Below are 26626 nucleotides of genomic sequence, written 5' to 3' on the forward strand. Positions count from 1 at the left end.
ACACAAATGCACTCATCATTTGTCTCCGGCTGGGAGCGCTTTGAAAGGAGCGGGGGATCGCTGTCCAGCCCAGCGTGATACACTACCAGATAATTACCTTCTTCACAGACCGTGTTGCTTTTAGTGAGTATGTGTCTGTATGTATGCGCATGTTCAGGTGCACGTTGCAAGGCAAGCCAGATTGACTAGCCTCCTAACGTGGAGGACAGCAAGGCTTTATAGTCAACCGCTGCAATCTGTTAAGCTAGGGCCACATTATGTGATTTTCGAGGCCAATTTAGCAACGATTTCAGATCGGGCTGAGTCAGGGTAGTCGGGGGTAGTTGCGCTATAGAATCATAGCTGTCATCGATGTGTGTGTGTGTGTGTGTGTGTGTGTGTGTGTGTGTGTGTGTGTGTCTCTATACCATCCCCATCGGCCAGGTCACGATTCAATCAAACATCTTTGATTTTATCGGGGGCGAGTCTTTTCAAAATCCTTTGGCGTGTGAGGCGTCAAAGCCTCGAATCGCAACGACCATTTTCAACGCCCATTGAGATTGTGCGGCTGCAGGATGCCGAAGCCAAAGAAATTGGCAAGTGGGAGAGTGAGGACTTCGGAAATGGGAGAGCCACTTGTGGAATTGTGGTGACTCATTAGGGTCTAATTAGTGTATAATCTCAACGCCGCAAGTTCGCTGCACAAACAACCATGGTAGCAGGCTGCATGGCAGCCATGTTTGTTTTGGGTGCTGAATAAAGCTCGATTTTTGCGAGAGCTGGAGTACCACAAAATTCCGTCCATCAGTTCTCCGTCTTCAGATTTGTGTTCCTCAAAGACAGCAGTTGTTCTGTGTGTGCGCAGAAAAGACTGGCAAAGAAAATCTGTCAATGTGAGTCGTTAATGTGCACTTGCACGTAATGTGGCCCTAGCTTTAGATGCACACACACGCACACGCACACACACACACACACACACACACACACACACACACACGTGCACGGAACTATACTGGATGAAGATTGGACGCTGATTAAAGAAAATACTTTACCCTCCGTTCACCCCAACAAATTTTAGGTTTTTCTTGGCTCCCCCAGTGCCTTGCTTGTCAGCGGCTCCATTTTTCTTCATAATGGATTTGAGACCTGGCCGAGAGGAGAGCGATAGAGAGAGAGACAGAGAGAGAGAGAGATCAACAGGGAATTAGAGAGAAGGGTTGGCAATGGTTTACCTTGGAGTGTGTGTGTCTGTCTTCGCTCCTCCTCCTCCTGTGTGTGCACCTACAATGTCAGAAAAGAAACAAACGTATAATCAAACACAACTGTTCAATGTAAGCGCAAATACAGCCGGAATCACTTTCCTGCTGTGACGCAACGAGGGTGACAGTCAGGTATCAATGCAAAAGGCCATAATGAAGATGAGATGTTATGGGCACACGGCCGGGGCATTAAAAAAAAAAAAAGAACAATAATTATCTGCTCAAAACGTGAACACCCAAAGAGCAGCAGGTGAGATTATTTTGCGATTATGAGACTGGCACATTATCCCACCTATTACTGTACGTGGCTACATGCTAAATAAAGTACATTGAGATTGAATACTGATTTGAAATGATTACTATTACTAGTAGGACTGGTTGAAGAACTACTTCCGCTGAGACAATGCAATGCGCGGCTAATACTGCGTAACGTAGCAACATATTCGCTCCACAAAAAACAACAACTTTTCCATACATGTCAAAGATGTTGACTTACCTACATGCTGTTGTACAGCCTACATGACTTACCTACATGCTGTTGTACAGCCTACATGACTTACCTACACGCTGCTGTACAGCCTACATGACTTACCTACATACTGTTGTACAGTCTACATGACTTACCTACATACTGTTGTACAGCCTACATGACTTACCTACACGCTGTTGTACGGCCTACATGACTTAGCTACATGCTGTTGTACGGCCTACATGACTTAGCTACACGCTGTCGTACAGCCTACATGACTTACCTACATGCTGTTGTACATCCTACATGACTTACCTACATGCTGTTGTACGGCCTACATGTCTACACACTGGTGTACAGCCTACATGACTTACCTACACACTGTTGTACAGCCTACATGACTTAGCTACATGCTGTTGTACGGCCTACATGTCTACACACTGGTGTACAGCCTACATGACTTACCTACATATTGTTGGTGAAATATGAAATATCAATATAATATATAGATATAGAATATGAAGTAAAATTTTAGTTCCTCTGTAGCAACACAAAGATGCAGCCGCTAGCATTAGCACCGGCATGTACGCAGCGTGAAATGAGGGACGTGAATCCAGGCAGAGACCTGGTTGCCTGTGACATTCAGAACTAATTGACTAATCCACAGTTTTGAGACAGAGCTGTATAATAACATATGATGACAAGATCCAACAAGATATGTAAAACCCCAGTCAGGGGAATAATGTCTGTTTTACGTTCTGAGTGATGACACCACCAACAAAGGAAGCCAAAGAGCAGCAGGTCAAAGAATGTACACCTTCGTGGATGATGAGTGAGGGTGCTTTTATGAGTAATTGTTTTCCTTGTGCAACATGTATTCATGTTTTAACATACCACGTGTAAGTGTTTTTATGTGCAGGCCGAGACTATACACCCACTTTCCTGTCCATATTCACGTTCCTCGCCCTGTGTCTGATGACTACACTCATATACTGTACGCGCACTCTTTGTTGTCGTGGACCCCGGAAGACACCGCAAAACCCCCATAATCAGAAGCCGGTAAAGCTCTCCTAACGGCGTGGAAATCTTTTGTTTTTGGCACAGCGGCAGGAGAAGGTTGCCGGGGCTCCCCCATACGCTTCGTTCCAGACAGACGTCCAAATGAGCACAGTCTGACATCGGAGGAAACAACTGTCACGTCTAATCAGCGTGATTGCGGCACAACAAAGCGAATCTGGATTTTTCCTCATACCGCTCTGTGATAATAACATATAATACCCATATTTTCTTTTCTGCACTTCACTCTCGAGGAGATGGACCGATTCCTGACCACCCCATCATGGTATGTGTCAGTCTTGGGCTTCCGTTGATGTTCAACCGTGAAGGATGTGTAGAGTTTTGGGGGATCAAAGACGGGACAAATACAGAGAAAATGAAATAAAATAAAAATAATAATAAGGAAAAGGGAATAAAAGGAGTCTGGAGGCTGTAAGTTTGACAAAAATACAAACTTTTAGGGACGAGTTTTGAGTAGATGCCTTCGTTGGGTCAGCATCTCCACTGTCTTTGGACAGTCAGGCTGTATAGAGTTGGTTTGACGACTCCCGACAACAGGTAATTATTGTAAGTCGTTTTGCACAAAAGCGCCTGGTTAATGACGTAATGTCTAGTAATTTTAATGTAATTCTGTCCTACCATTAGCTTTGATCATTTGAAATACAGTATTTATCATTAATTATGGGGCCCAACTGCTTTTATTAGTGAAACACTAACGTCGGTGGTGTGTGGATGTCATGAATCCGCCGCACTCACAGACAAGATAAATAAAATGTGTATTTGGGGCGACATGCCCGACATCCAAGTTTGATTCAGATCGGTCCATTATTGTGGAATAATTTAGTAAAAAGGATGGCTCACACAGGTCACATGATAGCATTGCAGTCTAGTGATTGGTCAACAACCTGGTTCCCACCAAGATGGCGTCACGTGCAGATGTGACTGACATCAGACTTTCATGGATGTCATGGATCCAACAAACCCACACACAATCTGAATAAGATTTGTATTCGGGGCAGTTCAAACATGGGGTCGTTCAAGTTTGATCCAGATTGGTTCAGAATTGTGTATGGAGTTTGTTATCAACAATCTCAAGCTAACCAAGATGGCAATGTGATAGATATGGATGTGTGATGAACATAAACCCTTGACGGAGTACACGTGATAGCACTGCAGTTTACCAGGCCGTTACGAGTGAATGTCTGCACTCATATAATATACCAGTGGAGATAACCAGGACACTGGACTCTCGGCGGATCGTTGTCGGCTCCGGCAGGCGGCGTTGTCGGTAGCAATTGGCCTGCTCGCTGATTTGAATTTCTGCTGTCTGCAATTTGGCTGATTTTGTTCTTGCAAAAAAGCTGCAGGTATAATGTAACTGGCCTTCTTGTTTGGATGTACTTTATATATAGCCATAAGAAGACTGAATTCATGTGAACAAAGTCCTATTTTGATTTAAAGATGTGTACATTTGAGTTCATTTATTTATAGGTTTATAAAATACATTATTATTGTGAAGGCAGTTTTCTATTGACTTACAAAGTGAAATAAAGTAATTGTGTACCCCTTAAATGGATGAATAATCGTGATATATAATCGTGATCAGAACATTGACTAAAAAGATTTGATTATCATTTTAGCCATAATCGTGCAGCCCTACTTCAGAATAATAATTGCCGTTAGTTACGATGTAGGAAACCCACTCACAGCCGCAAACAGTGCCCGAACATATACTGTAATTACACTGTAACAAAGGCCGGAACCAATGAAGTTCTGCAGTCACAACACACAATAGAGAGCCAAAGCACCCTCGTCCATTGAACTTTACCGAAGGGACAACTACCCTGGACCCTGCGTATTGCTGCCGCCAGCTAAATGTATTCATATATTTCCTGACTATGTCCAAGAAATGTAAAGCCTTCTCTCTACTGTAAATGCCAAATGGTCTACAATATCTCATACTGTGTACATACTGTGTCCTGATGCTGTTATTTGGCAGTAGGCCAATGATGCTGTACAGCGTAGGCTTGATGGAAAGTTGTGAGATCTTGTAATGGATGGACAAGCCGCTCTTAGTTGTCTCAAGGTGAGGGACGCTGGTGGCAGCCTCGAGCCATGGCGCTTCCAAGGCCTGTAACAGATTGCCCCCCGCCCCCCGTGATGACACCTAATTATTTTATGTCATGGGTAGATGGCTAGATTACGGCAAATCGCCCCCTTTGAGTACCTTGACCCAAGGACCTCCACTATCTAGGGCGTGCTTTTCTTTCAGATACGATCCGGCGTGGATCGGCACGGCTGGCTCTCATCCAGTGGTGAGGGGAAGGGGAAGTTGAGATATTAAATGTAATTTTAACATATTCTCACGCTAGATGGAGTAAATTAAATCAAGTCGCTCCGCATGGTCTATAGAATCCGAGTCAAAGAAAGTCACTGGTGCTTTAAGGAGATTGTAATGATTTGATACAGACTGGAGCGTAAGGATCATCGATGTAATATGAGTGGATTCATGTATTGTGTCTCTGTGTGTTAGTGTATTGCAAAATAATTAAAACCAGACAGGAAACGCTCAAATGTCATAGTCTTAAAGATGTAGACAGCAACCACAGCGAAATAGTTCCAACAATAATCCAAAAGCACGCCCCCGCATGCACAAATACAAGCCCACATACTGTATGCATAGTTACCCAATGAACTTTAAATGAACTCCAGACGTGAAATAACTGAAATGGCAGAGTGATTTTCTCAAGGCATATTTAATGTACTAAAGTGTGTGTATGTGAAGTTTGTGCCGCTGTTTTTTCACGATCCTTTCCATGTGTGCGTGTGGCTAAAATGTATAAAGTAAGCTGTACATATTTGATGTATTCTTGCCGGCCATTCGAGCGTGTCGTTTAGCATGTGCCCAGCACCGTGCCCTGCTCTGCCGCTGTGGCTGCCAGTGGCTGCTCAGAGGGAGAGTCCTATCCGAGCTAATACTGCACAGCCACTGTTATGATATTAAATGGCGGAGATACGCGAATGGCCACGCTTCCGGGACTGAAGGAACAAAGAGATGGCATTCTGAGAGATGCAACCAAGCTATGCAAGGATATGGCCATGAAACAAGCATTGCTTTTGTGGATTCCGGGTCCACAGATTTGACCGCGCATACTGCTGGGTCAGAAGTGTCTTGACAAAAACACTTCTGGCCCAGCAGAAGAAGCAGTACGTGTGAGACATCATTTTGGATAATTTAATTTCTCATTGTTGAAAATGTATTTTGAAAGTGTGTTATGTATGTTATACTATATAATTCTATGGAGTTCTCCCAAGTTCATTTAACAATGGAATAGCATTCCTATATATAGGGCATTTGATAATATAGGTTCCTGAGTACAAACATCCTGTGCCGAAAATCACAATGGCACACTTAATGATGTGCTTTTTAAAATATTTTTTTCCAGTAGCCAAGATTCAGGAGAAAAATACAATTAAACACATAACCAATCTTATTGTAGCTCAGGCACTGTATTCTGCGTGGTATGTGAATAAGATCAGCCAAAGTTCAGCTAGGATGTGTGTGTCTGTGTTGGGGGCGTCAATTTTAATAGGATAAAGGAGAAATTTTCTTTAAAATGTTTGGATTATCATGCCTTAAGAAATGCACCATGGCAAATAATATGATATAACATGACAACTCATGACAAGGCACAAACCGATTAAATTAAGAATAAATTACATCCGAGGAGATGTGTCTTCATTCATAACTAACCTCAGACAAGTCTCTTTCATTTGAACACAGAGGCCCAAGTGAGACCAAGCTGCAGCTCTTTAAATTGCCCGAGGTATTTTGCAGTGTATTGCATCATATATCATGTGCCTCAAGTTGGGAAACACTCCTATTTTAGAGTTAAAACATTTGCCAAATGGTTATGCATAGTTATATTTAGCTACAAAGGGAGTCCCTTTTCAGGCTGCGCCATACAAAATGATAACGCAAAGATTAACTCTGTGTCTATTTAACCCAAAAATGGGTAGACACTGTATTGCAGTGGCACTGTCACGAGATAAGCATCAGATAACAATCCAAGTCAACTAACCAATGTAGGCGGAGACAACAAACAGTACACTGCTCTACCGCCAGTAGTTGCCCACAACTTTTAACAGTTTACTCTTTCCAATTCACTCCAGGTCGATTTTGTTAAAGAATAAATATGGATTTGTCAATCCATATTAGTAAGTGGTAGGTTATTTTCTAATAAATAGGGTTTGTCTGTCATTGGTTTGTGTGGCAGTCTCTCTCTTAGACTCCCCCACAGACGGCACCTGCACTGATTGTTGGCTCTTACTATAGAGGGCAAGGGGTGCTTGTCACCACCAAATATGCGCTTCTCGGAGGAAAAACTTTTACACATAGCCAGCTTGGCGCGCCGCGACTCTAAAACCAATAAACAGCAACTTGAAATCTCTTTATTCAGACATTGGAAGATTTGTGGCTGAACAAAAGCTATTCAAGAATAAAGCCCTGAAAACCTAACACTGGTGATGCCCCTGCAGCCTGGCAATATGGTGATCTATCACCCTTCAAATATATCAGGCAGCCTATGGAAATGTTCTTGTACTTCAAAGATGTTATGATGGCTGGAATACTATTCAAGGCATTTCCATATTAATCAGTTGTGAGGCCACTAGAAGAGAATCAAAAGGGAAACAAAAAAATAAACTGGCCTGAATAATATCATAAAAGGGAATAATGATCCAGCTGTGAAGGAGTGGAGTGTTTTACTGAATGTGAAAATGTAGGGTGTGTGTGGATCGACATACAAATGAACACTGGATAGCTAGGTCAGACGAAAGTCAATGAAACGATTTGGCAGTGTGTGAGGAAGCCAATTTAATTTGAATCTAACTGAACCACCGGCAAGTACCTTGTTCTTGCTGTTTGTTGGCTGCAGCCGCTTTCTGCCCAGGGGAGTAGAAGGCCGAGAGGACACTGAGGGAGCTGACCAGCTGACTTTGAATAGAGCTCATCTTGGATGGGCCCGCTTTCCCCGCTGGTTTTGTTGTAGCTTGTGCCGAGGCTGCTTTCCCCGCAGGCTTGGCTGATGCTCCTTTCACTGGCACCGCTCTTTTCCCTGCAGCCTGCTTCTGTGCACTGGGGCCTTCCTGCTGGCTTGTTGGCACCTGTTGAGCCCCAGAACCGCTCCCTAGCTGTGCCCACTGCTCCCCCAGAAGCCCTGTTAGTCGAGTGACGACCTGACCCAGAGCCGCTGGTGAAGTCGGGGATTCACCAGAGCCCCTGCGAGAAGTTTGGGCCTCGCCTGATTCACGTCGCGAAGACTGGGCTTCAGTTGAACTACGGTGCTGGGCTGTCTCCCCCGAGGCTCTGCGAACAGTTTGTGACTCACCGGAGCCTCTGCGGATGGCCGCCGTATCACTTGAACCCCTCCGAGGGCGCTGAGGCTGAGCTTGGACTTCACTCAACCCACAACGAGCACTGGCTTCCGCCTCACCTGATCCACGACGAAGAGGTTGAGATTCAGTGGACCGCCTGCGTGAGGTCTGCATCTCTTTGGAATCGCGGCGAGAGACAGAGGTTTGTGGTTGAGGCTGATTTTGTACTTCACTTGACCCTTTAGATGTGGCCTGCTTTTGAGCCTGAGGCTTGGGTTGTAACTGGCCCTCAACAAATCCCCCAGAAGGCTTGTGGGGGGTGGGGAGGAAATCAGCTTGAGACTGAGCCTGGACTTGAGGCGATGTTTTAGGTTCAGAGGATTGGATTTGGTTCCCGCTAGATATTGCACTTAAAGGCTGGGATGCGGTTTGGCTCTTTAGCTGCGATGAGGCCTTCACCTGAACCTGAGGATGGGCAGGAGTCTGGCACTCAGGCTGCAGAGGTTGAGTCTCGCTAGATCCTCTCCTTGGACGTAAGGGTGGAGCTTGAGGTTGGGGAGGGGTAGTCTGGGGCTGGGAAGACTGGGGCTGCTCAGCTGCAGGCTTCCGGCCTCTCTGAGGTCTTACTGGAGTGGCTGCATTGACAGCTGACTTAACTGCTACAACACTTTCAGTGACCAGAGTCTCTTGTGTTGCACTTAGAACGTCACTGTCTGCTACTGTGTGCTGCTGTTCCAAAGTATTCAAACCATTTTCCTCTTTATTAACTATATTCATCATTAAAGTATTTGGGGGCATAATTCCTCTTGTTTTTATGTGACTTTTTAAAGAGCTGTGTTCCATCTTAGATCCTGTGTCTTTAGTTCTTCCTGTTACATCAGATTCGAGGGTGACTTCATTATCTGTAATTAGACTTTTCTTGTCTACACTCTCAGTAATTGCAACTGAACTCTCTTTGACAGACTCTTCTGTGACCGCATTTTTGCTGTCATCTTTATCTTTGTCTAATATTTGATAATTCCCACCTTCTGGTCTGACACTGACTACAGCATCACTGTCTTTTATTGTTTCACTCTCACCACTTTCATAGAACAGATTCTCTGCCTCTTTCTTTTGAACCGGATTGTCATTCTGCCTTTCATCTCTCACTGTCTCTGTTTCCGTCTGCCGGTCTGCCCTTTGTGCAGCCTCTGTCTCTGTCACTCTGTCGACAGTGTCCACTCTATCTGTCTCTGTTACCTGGTTCACACCGCTGGCCCTAGGCCTTAGTGGATGATTTGTCACCGTCTCTCCTTCAGTCTCTGTGACCTGATTCACTCTGTCTGCCGATGCCATTTCTGTCATTTGGTCATGAGTGCCAACCCTCTCTGTTTCAGTGCCCTGATCAACGCTGTTGGTTCTCTGTCTTGTTGGTGGCACAGTCTCTGCTTCTGTGTCTGTCACCTGATCGAGAGTGTCAACTCTTTCGGTCTCTGTTTCTTGATCTATACTTCCAGCCCTTTCTCTGGGTATACAAACTTCAATACAGATTTGATCGGTGTCTGTTCCTTGATCCACGGTACCAGGAGACTCCGTCTCTGTTTCCTGGTTGTCATAGTCAACATGCTCCATCTCTGTGCCCCGGTCAATGCTCTCTCTCCTCATCCTACCTTGCCTCTCCGTCGTGCACACCTCTACTTGCACACCTTCACTCAATTGTAGTATTCTCTCATCTTTCTTCTGGTTTTCTTCAATTTGCTCTTTCAAAAGGACATTGGTTCTCTCAAGCTCTTGGCTAGCCTTGGTTAGGCTAGCTTCCAGGATTGCTAGCTTCTCCTGTAGCTGCTGGACACTATTAAGCTCCCCATCATTAGTGATACCGCCTCCAAGCTTTCCGTCTTTCATCAACTGAGCACCTTGATTGTTAACTACCTCTGTTTCATTTATAGTCACCTTAAGTTGTATTATTTCCTGGGTTGTAATTTCTTGTGATAGTTTTGATGCTGCTTGCTCAATTAATGGGTTCCCTAATCCTGCTATTTGCCTGTCTGGTTTTTCAGGAGGGTGTGCTTGCCTCTCGCGTTCCTTCCCCGAGAGACTGCTCATCTCTCCCTGTGCTAAGGGACTCTTTACACTTACTCGCTGTGGCTGCCTTTCTATCTGCAAAACCCTGCTCTCCGTTTCTGATTGTTTCAAAGGTGTTAGCGCTGCTGGCGTACAGCCAGAAGCATCTAAACCTCTCTCGGGTTGAACAATGATAACTGTGCTCAACTCCCCTGGGGGTCCGTCTCCTCGAGGCTCGGTGTGTGCCCGAGAATCATCACTTGGCACTGAAATAGAGGAAGAGGTGAGGGCTTTTGCCTGGGCTTGGAGCTGAAGTATCAGTTGCTCTCTTTCCTCTCTTAGTGAGCAGATCTGAGCCTTGAGTTCGGGAATGGTTCTGACCTGTTCCTCTAGCTCCCTGACTCGTTTCAGTGCCACTGTGATTTGCTGGTGCAGCCCAGCCCGGTCTTGGGGCACACACCGTCTGTCTGGCAGGTCAGGTGAAGAACGGAACACGTTTTCTGATGAGCCGTTCTCCGGTGTGCCAACTACTTGGTCAGGACTGCTGGAATCTGAGCCTTTTCTATGCTGAACGGTAATGGGCATACTGGAGGCTCGGAGCAAGTTTGGTCGACTCTGGAGCCCCAGAGGCTTGTCTTCCAGCCCTCGAAGCCCAGCACCGATCTCTTCTCTGGGTTTAGTTGAGACATAGCCACTCGCTAGGCTTGTCGTCCCCCTGCTGCTCTGGCTTGATGTGGCTCCATCGCTTGGTCTAAAGTCAAAGATCTGCTGGACCTCTGTTACCCGGGATTTGGGTTTTGGCCCCAGGGTAGAGGTCCCAGACCATGCAATGTCCTTTTCCTTCAGGGCAGGCCTGGCTCCATGTCCAGGCAGACTGAAATTCCTGGGCAGAGTGCTGAATTTGGGGCCTTTGACTCTGCGCTGGATGTGGACTCTCTTGATGGTGTTGCCTTTCTCAATGTCATCAACATATTTGAGGAAGTCCAGGTCCAAGTGGAATCCATAGGGAGTCTCGACAGAGTAGGGCAGCTGTTTCCTCTGAACTCCTCCCTCACCGGCCTTGGGTGAGAAGCCGTTTGCTGAAACAAACAAACAGTACAATCAATCAAAGCTACAGCTAATACTATGTCTATTCCTACAATGACTCCAAATATCACTTAAATTACCCTTCTAATAATAACAATAATATAATTTATATCAACACATTTTCCAATCAGATAAAACAGAAGAAATAGGAGAAATATTGTAACCAAATCAAAAAGAGTGACAACAACAAAAGAAAAGCTTAAATAAACAAACAAACAAACAAACAAACAAATAAATAAATAAAAACAAATTAAAAGACTGCAGATTCTAAACATTACATGTATTAATTACATGCAACCCCTCACACCCACAGACTGTGCACATGGTGTGTGTTATTATGTAAAACCATATCACCTACTGAGATACAATTATCATGCAGTGATTGCACCAAAACACATTCATCTGTATGCAAAATGTGGCTCATGCTGTGTAAACGTATGCCTATGAGACTCGGACCAGTAGGAAACAATTTAGCTTGAAAAACTCTGCCTGAATGTAAAACAGGAACAGAAGATCTCACAACTATTTTTCAGGGCGCAGATGTGATTGCGATTGTCACAGGCCTGTGCCACAAACAGTTAAACATCAGATCTTGTGCACTTGTATAAACGCAGGCTCAGTGGTGCTCACCACTTTTCTTGTCCATCATTGGAGGTGGAGTTCACAGGTGGAGTTGTTGGTGCGGATAGAGCTGGCAGCCTAGGGGACACGCAAAACAAAACACAGAAAAATAAGTTGTCTGAGAAATAACGCCATTTATTGATTGACCTCAACCATGCCATTACAGTTCCAAATTTTTTCACCACTGCTGTGAGGAAAAAGACAAATATCTCCAGGAGGGGGAAAAAAGACTCAAAATTCAATATGTCTGACTCAGCATATCTGCTTTCTTGAACTGTCCAGTTGCATTACTGCTAGCGGTAGGGCTGTTGTTTTATGTTCCTTGTGAAAATTTGCTTTTTTTGATGGAAAAATATTGATTTGTTAACCAACTGCAAAAACATAAGATATATCTGTAACATGACTTTGTGCTCTATGTACTCCAAAACAGTAAATATTTGTAATTTTTGTGATAAAATACTTATATCAGAATACTGCTGGATAAATGTTAATTTTGTAGCATTTTTCTAGCACTGTTACAAGCCTCATTTTTGCATTTGCATTTGTTTTTATGAAAACCCATTAGGAATTCATTTTTTCTGTCCTGACCGAACAAAACATGTATTGTTTCCTAACAGCTTCCTCAACCTACGAGCTAGGAATTCTATGGAGGCATTGGGCATTCTATGACCTCAAGCCTATTTGTTTTTGCAAGTATGTGCTTGTAACGACAATGACCTTTTTCGAGTAATTTGCACAAAGTGCTGGAAAAGAATGTAAGAATGAAATATTGTGAACGGCAGCAGCATCCTGTCCTTTGATCGTCGATTCCTAACGTACAATGTTGTGTCCACGTTTTTGTTTATTTTACACAATGCACAGACAAAAATAATTACTTATCATATTGCACTAACATACAAAAAGATACTAACGACAATATATTATTCTGATTCCTTACAGCTATCTTGCACTTGTATCTAGTTGCATTTAGAAGCAGGTGATCACGCACTTAAGTTCAATGTTGCTCCAATGGTCGATGTATGATTGATTGTTTCTAGCCTCTCCTGTAAGTCGCTTTGGATGAAAGTGTCTGCTAAATGAATAAATGTAAGTGTAAATGCAAGTCAGTGAGGTCAGCGCAACGCCAGAATGTGCTGCAAAGTTCCCGCGTCTGAATGAGAAACCAGCGACATTTTGCTACATTTGGAGTCAAAACTTTGAACAGCTTATGTGAAGCTTACAGCCAAATAATCCACTACTTGTAGTAAACCTTGGCAATCCTCACAGCCTTTAGTGAGGCGTGCAGCTCAAATCCATTTAAAAGAAATACTTAAGCCCTGATTGCACACCATACACCCCGTCGCTATTAAACAGCTAAAACACTGATTATTAAATGAGTTTCCCTTGCAAATGTGGTAAAATGTGTTTTCCACACAAGAGGCCAACTGCGTCATCAAACTGTGATTGTTGCTGCTCATGATACTGAACGGAAGTTTTATTTATTATTATTATTTAAAACTGAGACAGCAAACTATTCCTTTTCCCTTTTAAGCATTTCCCCTCTCATCGATCATTTAGTTTGCTATTCTTATGGCGTTGCAGAACTCTTTCCGCTGATGACAAAAAAAGAAGCGACAAAGCGTGAGCCCTTGAGGGAATGCGAAAACACTGACACCTACTGTAGGCGTCTGACTCCACATTGCCAATGTCTGATTGGACAACCGCTCTCATATGAGACGTCAGAAAAAATATCCATGTGTCCACGAGCAAATACAACCGACAACCGACTTTAGCTGATCTGAAAGCCTGCTACTGTAGTTAAAACAGGATCTCCAGCAAACCCCCCGAAACATAACCTTCAGAGCAGAAGGCCGTAGATTGATCGCAGACGCCAGCTCTGCACTCACACTTTCATCGCAGCACCTTCACACCAATGCCTCACAGGGTTTTGGTGGTCCTAGTGTTGCGGTTTCCATTCACCTACGCGCTGTGCAGCGTTTACAGGCAATATTGCAAGGCAAACGTTACGTTGGCCAGCCACGCAATCAATCACAATGACACCCGGCGCCGCCTGGGATTCAAGTGTCAGGGAACGGCGACAAGTTTGGATTGGACAGCTACATGAATAAAGCTTTAGTGTGGGGCAGAAAGGGGCCACATAGAGCAGAATCCTTTCTGCCGATTTAGGTTCTCCACGTCTCCCTCTGCTGCATATGAACAGATGACACACCGATACACACACACAGACATACACACAACTCAACCACACTCGCAAACAGACATCACTGACAGTGAAAGCCCAAGTTCTAACACCTAGTGATTGCTGCCATGGCAACCGTTCTTCAATCCGCTACTCCTGCCTGTCCCGGGAACGTGGACAACATGGGCGTCTCTGAAGAGTGCCTGATGCAAATGTGAATGCAATCGGCTTGCTGTCCTTAAGGCTTAATTAGCCGATTTTACAAGCGGAAGAATTGGGCTCATAAATGCTGAGTAAAGCACAGGCAGACCCCCCAAAGGCCATTAAACACATAGGGCCGGCAACAAAACTCTCCTTAATTAGGTCCGTGCTAAACAGAACGGGGGGTAGGAAAACAGGTAGAGAGACGAGGGGAGAGGGGGTGAAAGAGAGAAGGTGGAAGTGCGCTGAAAAAGGAGGAGAAACCGGGGGCTGAAACCGAAAAAGCAACAAGAACAAACCAGAAAGTAAGCGACAGAGGTGACGAGAGAAAGTAGAGGGGGGGTGGGGGGCATGAAGAAACGGAATATAAAATGGGTCTTTAATATTCTGCAACCGGCCAGAACCGTAACTACAGCAGTTTAATGAGGCAGGTCCTCAGTGACCCTCGGCTAAAAACCTCATTTTGAGGCGTTTCTTAAGGTCCTCTCTTTTAATCTGAGTCATTGCTAAATTTCTCGTGGCTAATGAAGAGCTCGAGGTGGCGGGTCCCACCTGCTGTTTTGAGGCGGCAATGACTGGCATGACTCGAGAACATTACTCCCGACACATTTTGGTCTCGCATTTTGTGTTTTGGTGTGTGTGTGTGTGTGTGTGTGTGTGTGTGTGTGTGTGTGTGTGTGTGTGTGTGTGTGTGTGTGTGTGAGTGCCCAATACGGTTTCCCACATTATGAGATCACAGAATTTTACAGCCCCCCCCCCCCCCCCCCCCCGATAAATATAGTGCCCGATGATGACTGAGTTACAGTGACAATGACTGGGAGCGGAAACATTACCAAGGTTCTGCCAATGAAAATTGATAGCGCTGGCTGTGGGTGGTGCTGGGGTAATGCGGTGTGCATTCTCGTGCGCGTATTTGCGTTGCCAACTACGCATGTACGTTCACTATGCGCGTTCAGATGAACCCTTAAGGCGGCAGTTCAATACCTAAAACTGGCACCGGCCATATGCCGCAGCGCAACAGCTGCTGAAAAGGTGATGACGTTAACCACAAAGAGGCCCGGAAGCCTTTAAATGACATTAATGAGAACGGCGGCATATGAGCTTGTGCCGACAGCCGGAGTGTTTTTGCGACAAAAGCATTGCCGGCGATTTTAAAAATCCTTGAGAAAAATGCGTGACACAATTCACGTGACGAATTGTCACAGTCAAGACACGGCGTGTTACCCGTGGTGTGGTCTGATAAACTACTTAAATATGTGCAAGACAAACCCAGTAAGACCAGATAAGAAAAAAAGGAGTTTAAAATGCCTCCTGACCCAGTAGACTCTGAGGGGTGGGGGAACGGGGGGCATTAACTGGATGTCACGGGTCATTACAGTGGAGTGTCAGCGTACAGGATATTGAATTAGACTAATACCCCAACACACAGCAGGCCGGTACACAGGACGTGGCAGCGGGAAATTAGATTTCAGAGGGAGAGGAGTTGGGTGGGGGTAGGGGGGTGAGGGTCGGGCTGGGAATGGCGGCCGTGTAGACTATCTCCTATCCTATCCTCCTATAGACAATCTCTCTCTCTCTCTCTCTCTCTCTCTCTCTCTCCACCACATGCACACTTATGCATGGACGCATTCGGGCTGTACTCCTCTTCCCCTCACAGATGCACAGACACACACACACTAGCGTACGCTTAATACTTCAAAGGTGCTGGTCAGCTTATGTGAAAGGAGCTGCGGAGAAGTTGCTCCAGCAGAAGAAAATAAAAGAAACACACACACACGCATGCACGCAAGCACACACACACACAAGCACACAAACACAGAGCTCTGCTGACATGGACAACAAACTAGATCCCACGTCCTTACTGTATCACATCGCTGACACGGGGCCAGCTGTCATTATTTACCCCCACTGGCCTGCTTACCCCTCAGAAGAACTCGTACACACACACAAGCATATCCACACTCGTAAAGACTGTGATAGAGGAACAACACACACACACACACACACACACACACACACACACACACACACACACACACACACACACACACACACACACACACACACACACACACACACACACACACACACACACACACATAAATACATACATACATACATACATACATACGTACATACACACACACACACACACACACACACACACACACACACACACACACACAGTACATGCTATGGTTGTACAAATGCATACTAGTTTTAAGCGTAGCACCATACACTGATGAACCCTGCTGTTATGCGAGCAAGATGGAAGACCACTTCATAAATCTCAAATGATAAATGCATTTCAAATGTCCCCTATCGTTCACAGAGCAGCTGGCTCGATTGAAAGAACATTTGACTTGTCCATCATCACAGAAGGACAAACTGTAGGACGACATCCAAAGTTCCCCGCTGTAGTATAAATGCACAGGGGGGTGGGGGAGGGGGCTGTTTATGGCGCAATTAGTTTGATTTAATGAACTGTTGTTGCCAATGTCAATGTTAACGCCGCCGATGACATGCTACAGAAGGGAGGGGCCACGTCACTCAGCTGAGAGAATTCCAGATGCGGAGTGGTGCGCAGTAGACAACTGTGGACTGAGGAGTTTAGCGGTGACAGTGAGTCACAAAGAAACTGCCGAGGAAGGACCTCAGAGGCCGGGAGACATTGTTGTCAACGGATGTTCAAGCATGGAACTCAAAAACATCCGCGCCTACTATTTCTTATCAGGTATCAGAGTAACATTTAATACCTTTTAAGACCTTTTTAAGAAAAACTGGAGTGGTATTGCAGTTAAGGACTACATACGTAGAGGCCAGCCGCAGTATTGGGTCATGAACTAGATGATTCTAGGAACTTATTATTATCTCCTTAGGCCAGATAGCAAGGTAAGTGATGGGGTACTACTTTTTTCCTGTTGGGTTAATCTAAAAAATACATTTTCCCAATGGTGTAGCAGGTACAGCAGCAGTCACAGTGATTAATAACATCAGTAAGGTTGACTGATGCAGATGAGCTTGAATGTTTTTGACAAAAAAAGATTTAAAAAAATGGATAAATAAAATATGACAAACTGTTTATATTGAAATTGAGACAATACGACTATTTCATGACTTTTAAGGCCTAATATTTGTACAACTGAATATTTAAGACATCTTCTTAAAGACCTAGACACCCATGGTCTAGGCCAGAAAACGCTTTTGTTTTTTCTTAAACCTCGACTTTGTGTTAATGCGGGAGCACTTCTTCCGCGGAAAAGCCACTCTCAATTTTGTTCAAATCATGCCAAATCCAGGGGCAAAACAAGTGTAATCTAATTCAGTTTTATCCGGTCTAGTCTGGTTCACCGGGGTCCAGTTTTTGCACTGAGCGTATTCTGTAGTAGCGAGATGATGTAAGCACGACAGGAAGCATCTATTTGTTGGTTTCAATGGGATGTGAAAGGATGACCCCAGGGAGCTGCACTAATTACCTGCCATGATAAAACAATTCAAACCCGTTGAATTCTTCTTGTTATCAACTTCAAGGTAAATGGGTACATTTGGCACGACTTAGTTACCACTGTTGATTGTGATACTTAGGAAAATATTACACTCTTAGGAAGACCATCTGGAAAGAAATTTTATAATGTAATAGACAGTAAAAGAGGCGGATAATTAGAAAGCTGGGATGTCTGTATTTTGATAACCAGACATGTTTCTATCACAATTTTGCAGAGCCTAACCCCTGGGCCACACCAGAAGCGACACGTCAGTGGCATGCCGTGAGGTCCTAAACCTCTCCCGTTTTTTTCACGCCTCGGCTCTATTTTTTACCAAAGTGTATACTGAAGCTTAGATTCCCTTAGAGGTACAGTCAAAAGATGTATTTAGTGAAAATATTTAATTACCAAGCCTGGTATGCATCAACCAAATATATGAAATCACTGATGTGCGGTCCTAAGGCGGATTACTGAGTTAAGTACATTTTCCCCAAAACAAATGAAACCTAATTTATGTAAAGAAAATATTCTCATTCCAGCAGGAAAACAAATATCACGCCCAGAAAATATATTTCTGTTGTATTTGCGTTATTTTAGTCAGGCACCTGGCAGGGCAGCTCAGGTACGTCCTGGGGTCCTCATGCCTGTCAAGCCGTATGAATCTCCGCAAATATGAAATATAAACAATGAACGCTAATCTCACAAGCTAATCCAACTACGTTCATAAACAAACAGACTCCAGAGGCATCCCGGTGGCTCACCGGGTAGGGTGCACCATTTTCAAGGCTGAGTCCTTACCGCAGCGGCCCGTGTTTAATTCCAGCACAAGACCATTTGCCGCATGTCAGCCCCTCCCTCTTTCTCCCCGGACTGTCACTATCAAATAAAGCATGAAAATGCCCCAAAAAATGCATCTTTAGAAACAAACAGACTCCAAATGCAAAGGACATGAAAAGCAAAGATTCACTTTAACCCCTGAAGGGTTGATACATTCCACAATTTGTAGTTTCAGTGATGGACAGTCTAGGGAGCGCTGCGTTTGGTAGCGCCTTGTAAACGGAATAAAGACGGACCCGGTGTGAACTGACGAATCGACAAAATGAGTCAATTCTGGTGTGGCACAGAGGTTAAGGGTATAATGTGTTCTCTTGTTTGGGCATGATGGAGTTAATTTGAAGTCCAGCGTAATTAAAACAACACAACACTTTTACATACAAATACTGTGATGACAATTAAGTCCGCTATCAGTGCTGGATTTCAAATTGTCTTTGTTTTGCACCAAGACAATCGTTTTGTATCCTCAGCAAAGCAAGTCGCTGATGAGTTCTTTCATTGTCATAGAAGGTCATAGAAGTAGTTGCTTAGTTAGCAGCATGTGATCGTAGAAAATGTGGTTTCTAAATGTACTTTTGTCCATTACCACATGCTGTATAGTTGACCGAACAACAGTGTTCAACAACAATGGCAGCGCTGGCCCCTTTAACCCAGCAACTTCAGGTCTCCAGGCAGATGTCTGGTTGCATTACAAATGCAGAAACGGGCACAAAGCCGAGAAAAGCAAAGCCAGAAGTCAGCAAGGTACTGATATTTAATATCACAGTTATGATATTTGACAGAGGCAACCCACTTGCAACAATGTTGAAAATGATGGATTTTAAACTTGAAAGCATGTTTGAAAGTATTGGAGCCGCGCTAGTAGTGTGCCCTTCCTTCCAAACCGCCACTTCACTCATGAGTGACGTGGCGGTTTGGAAGGAAGGGTATTATTCCAAGGTCCTGCAAACCAGTACTGACGAGAACACATTGTGTCAGCCGAGCCACAACTCACCTGTTATTTGCTGACATGAAGACAATCCGTCGAAGGCCAAGGTTGTCGATAGATTTGCTAGGTCTCTATTATTTCGGTGCTGAAAAAAGTCCACCCTACCTTCTCAGGGCTCTTATGTTGCCAACAGCCCCAAAGTCAAAAGGCAAGACTCAAAGCTTAAATCGTGAGCAACGTCGAATCAGGAGAGTAGCGCAGAGTAACGACAAAGTGGGAACAGGGATCAACCATACAGTGCAACACCTAGATAGGCTATCGCTGCCTGGTAAACATGGCTTAGGATGACTGACGATACGAGGCGGTTCATTGGCGACTCCAGCAGCTTATCACCTCAGCGCTAGCGTCCTTTGCCTGCTCCCGTCTTGTTGGACTCTAAAGGACAGATAACCCGTGTGGCCCGCCACACCCCTGAGTCTTTTCTTATCTCTGCATCCCCTTCTTGGTATCCTCTATCCCTCTGTACTGAGCGAGTGCTCCTCTTCTCACAACCTAGCGGCATTTCAGCACAAGGGGCTGCTACCTGCTGTCATTAGCAATGAAGGAGTAACACCTCATCTATTATTCATTAAAAACTCAAATCCAGGGCCGGCTGTTGTGAGGCTTTAGCACGGTGGCTATCGGCTTAACAGGCCCTCCCATTGACAGTGAATGGGGTCCTAGTTTGCATTAGCGCATGGGTTAAACCCCTGACCTTATATATGGAACACACTTATTCAAAGAGGTTGAAAAAGACAGTGTGAGGGTGAGATCTGACGATGGGATGAGTCAATGGGGGAGGATGACAGGACAGGTGGATGTATTATGGAGAGATGTACAGAGTGAAAAAGGGAGGAGGGGGAGGAGGAGGAGGAGGAGGAGGAGGAGGAGGAGGAAGAGGAAGCTGTCACTGATCATGACAGGGATGAGGGATGTGGAAATGGGAAAAAGGTACAGAGGTGAAATGGCATGTAGGAGTGAAGGGGATGGCCGTGTGTGTGTGTGTGTGTGTGTGTGTGTGTGTGTGTGTGTGTGTGTGTGTGTGTGTGTGTGTGTGTGTGTGTGTGTGTGTGTGTGTGAGGCCAGGGGCCAGGGGCCACACTACACACAACCAAAGGAGTGTGGCTCAATTACAGCACTGCCAAGTTACATCCTCTCTGCTCCTGCTGGCAATGATAGGTTATAACACAAAAGAAAGAACACACACACAATTGCACGGACACACACACACACACACACAATAACACACACAAACAAGTTCAAACAGCCTAACCTAACATAACCTTGTTGAATGACTACATTCCATTTAAACAGCCAAACATGACAATAGAAACACACACACACACACACACACACACACACACACACACACACCTGATGGTGCTAAAAGCCGTGTGGTTCAGGTAGGACCACTGAAATTAAACACCTAATAAATTCACACTCTATTGACTTTCGAATGATAACAGGGACCTCACTCTACTTCCACTGACATACAAATGTTTGTGTGTGTGTGTGTAAGTGTGTGTGTGTGTGTGTGTGTGTGTGTGTGTGTGTGTGTGTGTGTGTGTGTGTGTATGTGTGTGTCTGTCTGTGTGTGTGTGTGTAGCCTAATTGCCAGCCTGCCGGCCTATACTGCTTGCAATGCAGCAGCTGCAAACGCTGGCTGTGAGCAATCATTACATTCTGATAACAGAAAAATCCCACTTACACACCAGCACACACACACCAGCACACACACACAGACACACACACACCACACACACACACATACACACACACTTGAGCGTTAACTCCGCCACCTCAAGAGGCCCACATTAATACGCTGAGACAGGGAGAAAATGGCAGGAACGAGGGATGAAGAGAGATAAAATGAAGGGAGGAAATGAAGGAAGTAATCAAGGGACAGGCAGAGGATGAAAAGTTGGAAATAATGAGGAAAAAAAACAGCTTACGAGAGTGGGAGGAAGTCAGGCAGAGAGAGAGAGAGAGAGAGAGAGAGAGAGGGACAGAGTGAAGGAGAGAGGGAGAAAGAAAGGAGGAGACCGAAAGACAAGACAACAGAAAGGTGGTTTGAATAAAAAAAAAAAGAATCCTTTCACCTGCAGAGCAGCTCCACCCTTTGCTTCTCTTCTCCTCTTCTTTCTTCCAACCGTTCCTGTCTCGTTTAGTGCGACCAACCCCGTCACTACCGACCCGTCTGCCAAAAAAAGAAAGAAAATGTAAAGAAATAAATAGAAAAAGGGGGAGTGGGGGTCAAAAGCGTGAAAGGTGTTCGAGGACGACAGAGAGAGTGGCGAGGGATTGGAGGAGGTGTAGAGAGAGGGGAGGGGAATAAGATCACAGAGACCTGTGATGTGAGAACAGTGGAGAAGGGAAGAGAAGAAAGGGAGAAAGAAGAGGGGAGAGGGGCGGATGATGGATCACCCAGCCTGCCCACAGCAACCGGCTGCCCTATAAAAATAAGAATTAGAATGTGTGCGTGTTTTACTTGACTATATTTGTAGGACCGGTAGGACCGGTCTCTGAATTTACCATTTTTTTGGTTTAGAGGTACAGTATACCAGAAACATGGGTCCTTACTTACCTCGGACCTCACTTTGAGCAGAAAAATTGTGTGTGTGTGTGTGTGTGTGTGTGTGCGTGCGTGCATGCGTGCGTGCGTGTGTGTGTGTAAACTATGTTTAATCTCAACCACTCTCTCAGCTTTTCAAAATGGGTCAATGACCTGTGAGCATTACATAAAGTGAGGAAAAGTGTGTGTCTAGATCGAGAGAGAGAGAGAGAGAGAGAGAAAGAGAGAGAGAGAGAGAGAGAATGGGATGGCCGGGTGGAGTACTTAGATATGCCTATTTGCCTATGCTTGCTTGTGGGTGTCCATGTGTGGTGGTTTTTGAGCAAGCGTGCATTAATTAACTGGTTCGTTCATGCGACTCGTGAGCACACACATATGCATATCAGTGTGTGTGTGTGTGTGTGTGTGTGTGTGTGTGTGTGTGTGTGTGTGTGTGTGTGTATGTGTGTGTGTGTGTGTGTGTGTGTGTGTGTGTTTGTAACCTGGGGGTGCGTGGCTGCCCTTAAACTGAACTCCCACCACTCCTCACTGTAATTACCAAATTGGCATTACCAGAGGACAAAAAACATATGGGTGCTATATACAGTATATATAGTAGACATACACTGTACATACACTCCCTTTAGCACCCAGTGAAGAGTTAAGTCCTGGTTAGCTGTAACCCCTACACTGGCCTCGTTTTTCTCTGTAGTGTAAATGCGGAGAATAATTAACCTGCCTTCACACAAAATATCTAACAGCCCACTTGTTATCTTCCCTACACCACTCCCTCCTCAGACCACGGCTGGAAACCACAGAGAAAAGAAAACCCTTCACAACACTTTTTTTTTTTTTTAAAGCATTGTGGCTGAAGAGATGAGGGCATTGGTGAAATACAGCCTTCCCACTGCAGGTGCACACAAACACATACACACACACACACTAACACACACACACACACACACACACACACACACACACACACACACACACACACACACACACCTCTAGAGCGCACATGAATGTGAAATATTGCCGTGGATTGGTGGTCTAAAATCGAAGCACTACATCAGGGCCTGGCCCCCGAAATCCCATCTAGCTCCGCCGAGCGGTTCCGTACGCCTCTTGGGTCCCAAACGGCTCATTTTGCTCCACACCGAAGCGGCAACCCTGGAACGACAGTCAAACTCACACAGACGTCCAGGAACAACTTTCCGGGTCCTGCTCAGACACCCGCGACAAGCCTCACCATCGACGACTGTTTGACTCGATGCTCGGTAACGCTAAAGCTCAAGTCGTGGATCAAGTCGGCTGTTTCGCGCAGGTTGTTTGTAATGGCTCCGACTTGACACATTTTAGGCACACTCCTATCATCTTACGCACCCATGTCTCAATTCCAACAACCCTCGACCCTTTCTGGATTTCTTCTTTCACGCTTCGCCCTCTCTCTTACTCCACTGCTTTGTTATTTCATGCCCAGCAGTTTTATGACGTTAAGCACACAGTTTCAGTATTGTTTTATACATTAATAATATAATATAAGCGCATACCATGTCCTGTGGCTGGAAGCTGTCATCAATCGACACATGAACACGGTGGCGTCGATGCTCTCTGGTTCAAGATTTAGGGCGGAAACCTTTCCAACTGTTCACTATTCACGTTATCTACCGTGCGTGATAGATGTACACGGACACGTGCGGTATAATATGAACTCGGATCTCAACACAGGCGTACATCAGCAGCACCAGGGCTGTTCATCAAGCCACCGCTCGTAAAAACCAGCGACACGCCGGCAGAAATACGAGCCCGCGGAGGGAGAATGCGGCGAGTGAGTTTATGTTGAGCATGATCGGCTGCGCAGATGCAGTAAGTCACCGACCTGGTAGTCGACGGCGCATGGTATTCTAACACACGTTGAGTCCCGTGCCGCAGTTCAATTCAGGGCTATCGACTTTGATGACAGTTTAATTCGAACTGAACTCAAGAACTAATTCATATTTTCAACTCGCAGCCACACACACAGGCACTCAATGCTACTCGACTATCGATTTGCGTACGTCAAGAGCCGAAAGCCAGGAGTCGCGCCTGCGCGTCGAGCCCACAGCATCTGCTCGCGAACAGAAATGAATAACTAAGGATTCAATTCACGTGGGAAAAAAAAGCAGAGGGGATTGGGCATAATTCATTTTGAATGTGACTGGCTTACACATTCCACCTCATTTTTGACCGGATAAAATGGGTCTCGTGAGATTTCCATTCGCACTCAGAGTCGGACCGACTCTTCGACTTTTCTGACTCTCGTTACACCAACTCAATCAAACGAACCAAGAGTAAAAAAAAAATGTAACAGATCTTTTTACTGAGTCGTTCGTGAAGAGTCGAATCGCCGAAAATAGTCGAACCTTTCATTAGTAGTGTGGACAGAACCGACAGAGCCACGCCACCATGTGCCGTGGTTCCGTGAACCAAGTTCAATTTGGGTTATTGACTTTGACTGCAATTTAATTAAAACAGAACAAATTAATTATAGGAAGTCCTCACTTAACAACCTACCTGTTTAACCACCGCTCAGACTTACAACCAGCTCTCTGACCAGTCTGTATTGTACACTGTGTACAATACTGCTGCGTCTCAGTGTCATCAAGCATTTAATCTCATCACCCTTTATATACTATATACACTATACATACTTTATATACTATATACACTATATACACTTTGTATATATATACACTACATACACTATATATACTATGTACACTATATACACTAAATACACTATACATACTATATACACTATATACATTATATATACTATATATACTATATACACTATATACACTATATACACTATTTACACTATACTGTATATACTATATATACTTTATACACTATATACACTGTATACATCTCATCTCACCACCATTCTCAGTCTTGTACCTGCAGTCTGTCAGTATTCACTACACTAGCATGGGTCCTCACTTATCGACCAATTCACTTAATGACCTGGTCCTGGGAAGGGAGCTCGGTCGTTAAGTGAGGAGTACCTGTAATCAATATTCCAGATCATGAACTTGTAGTGATTTTCAGCGACCATGTCACCCCAATGGCCACCGTACAGTAAAACGGTCACTGTACGGCGGCCATTGGGGTGTCATGGTCGCTCAGTGGTTAGCACTGTTGCCTCACAGAAGGAAGGTCCTGGGTTCAAATCTCAGCCGTTCCAGGTCCTTCTCTGTTTTGACTTTGCATGTTCTCCCCATGTCCGTGTGGGTTTCCTCCCACCATCAAAGACATGTTTGTTATTGTGTTGGGGTGGATCCTCCAGATAAAGAGAGGACACATTATCTGTTCGCGTTGAGGAGAAAAGCATGGAAACTAAGAGTCCAAATGCACCACAGAGTAGGAAACTACAAACAAAGAGGGGATTTGGCCATCACTTCTCTCCACACCGTTGTTGTTTTCCTCATCCTGGCTCCTGCAAACACGCCTAAACTCACACACACACACACACACACACACACACTGCACTGACGACATCCTGCATAGCATCAACACGCATCCTTTTATCCGAGGCAATGGAGTGAGAGTGAGACAGAGAGTGTGATGCAGCCTTGGGGGGGGGGGCTTAAGCTCCCCCTGGTTGCCGATCACATGAACCTTATCCTGTCGGCAGTCATCAGATCCCACCGCGGACACCTCGCCGGCCGGGGCTCCTCCGAGCAGACCCGCTCCCGCTCTCCTGCCGCCCACCTCTCTGAAGCAAGCCGAGTAAAACGTCAAAACGGTTTGGGTCGAGGCCAAGTGCCGAGCTTAGCTCTCCCTCTCTCTCTCCCTCTCTGTTGGCGTAAAGCTGAACAGACTGGAAGGAAATGGATTTCCATGGATTTATATTTATAACACATCATTGGTCCTCCAAAGAGGTTTAATTGTTTATCCATCCCCCCTCGCAAGCTGGTCTCGAGAGAACAGTCGAGGGGGTTAAAAAATGGGTAGCAGCACACGGGTTTCTCATTATTTGCAATTGGACTTTCCAGCAATTGGAGAGTGCGAGAAATTGTGACAAATTTCCACATTTTTCATTTTATTATTATTTTTAGTCCCAAATGGATTATGTAGAAATGATGATATATTTCAAAGCTATTTAATACATTTTTGGATAAAAATATAACAATAAAATATCAATAATCATTCTTGATTAGTAATCTCGCGTGGGGTCACAACCCCAAATTTGAGAGAGTCTGAAATAGCGGTTCGTCACAGCACGTATGATACAGAAGCAGAGAGGACGTAGTACTTCCATTTGTACATACAGGTTTCATCTGAATCAGGACTAAGCTGATCCGATTTAACTACTTCAAAAATGCCTTTCTAAGACCTGGCTTAATTTGGGTTCAATTAGTACGAGCCAAGGAAGTCCTCGACCCAAGTAATTAAGGACTAGTTTCACCACATTTAAATTAGTCCAGATTAAAAGTGTGATTTAGTCTAAAAATAGGCCTAATCTGTCGGTCCACGAA

General features: G+C 44.9%; 1 protein-coding gene across 1 annotated transcript in view; it reads right to left on the reverse strand.

The window, feature by feature from the left end:
• Positions 1 to 26626, reverse strand: part of kank4 (KN motif and ankyrin repeat domains 4) — an 80336-nt gene that overhangs the window by 12506 nt on the left and 41204 nt on the right. The window contains exons 2-6 of the mRNA XM_080011048.1: positions 21655 to 21752; positions 11899 to 11967; positions 8373 to 11261; positions 7674 to 8258; positions 1032 to 1125 (exon numbers count right to left, since the gene is read on the reverse strand). Of these exons, the coding sequence (XP_079867174.1) occupies positions 1032 to 1125; positions 7674 to 8258; positions 8373 to 11261; positions 11899 to 11917 (3587 nt within the window). The 5' untranslated portion in view covers positions 11918 to 11967; positions 21655 to 21752. The remainder of the gene's footprint in view (positions 1 to 1031; positions 1126 to 7673; positions 8259 to 8372; positions 11262 to 11898; positions 11968 to 21654; positions 21753 to 26626) is intronic.

The sequence above is a fragment of the Zeus faber genome (genome assembly GCF_960531495.2).
Source record: "Zeus faber genome assembly, chromosome: 1".
Lineage (NCBI taxonomy): Eukaryota > Metazoa > Chordata > Actinopteri > Zeiformes > Zeidae > Zeus > Zeus faber.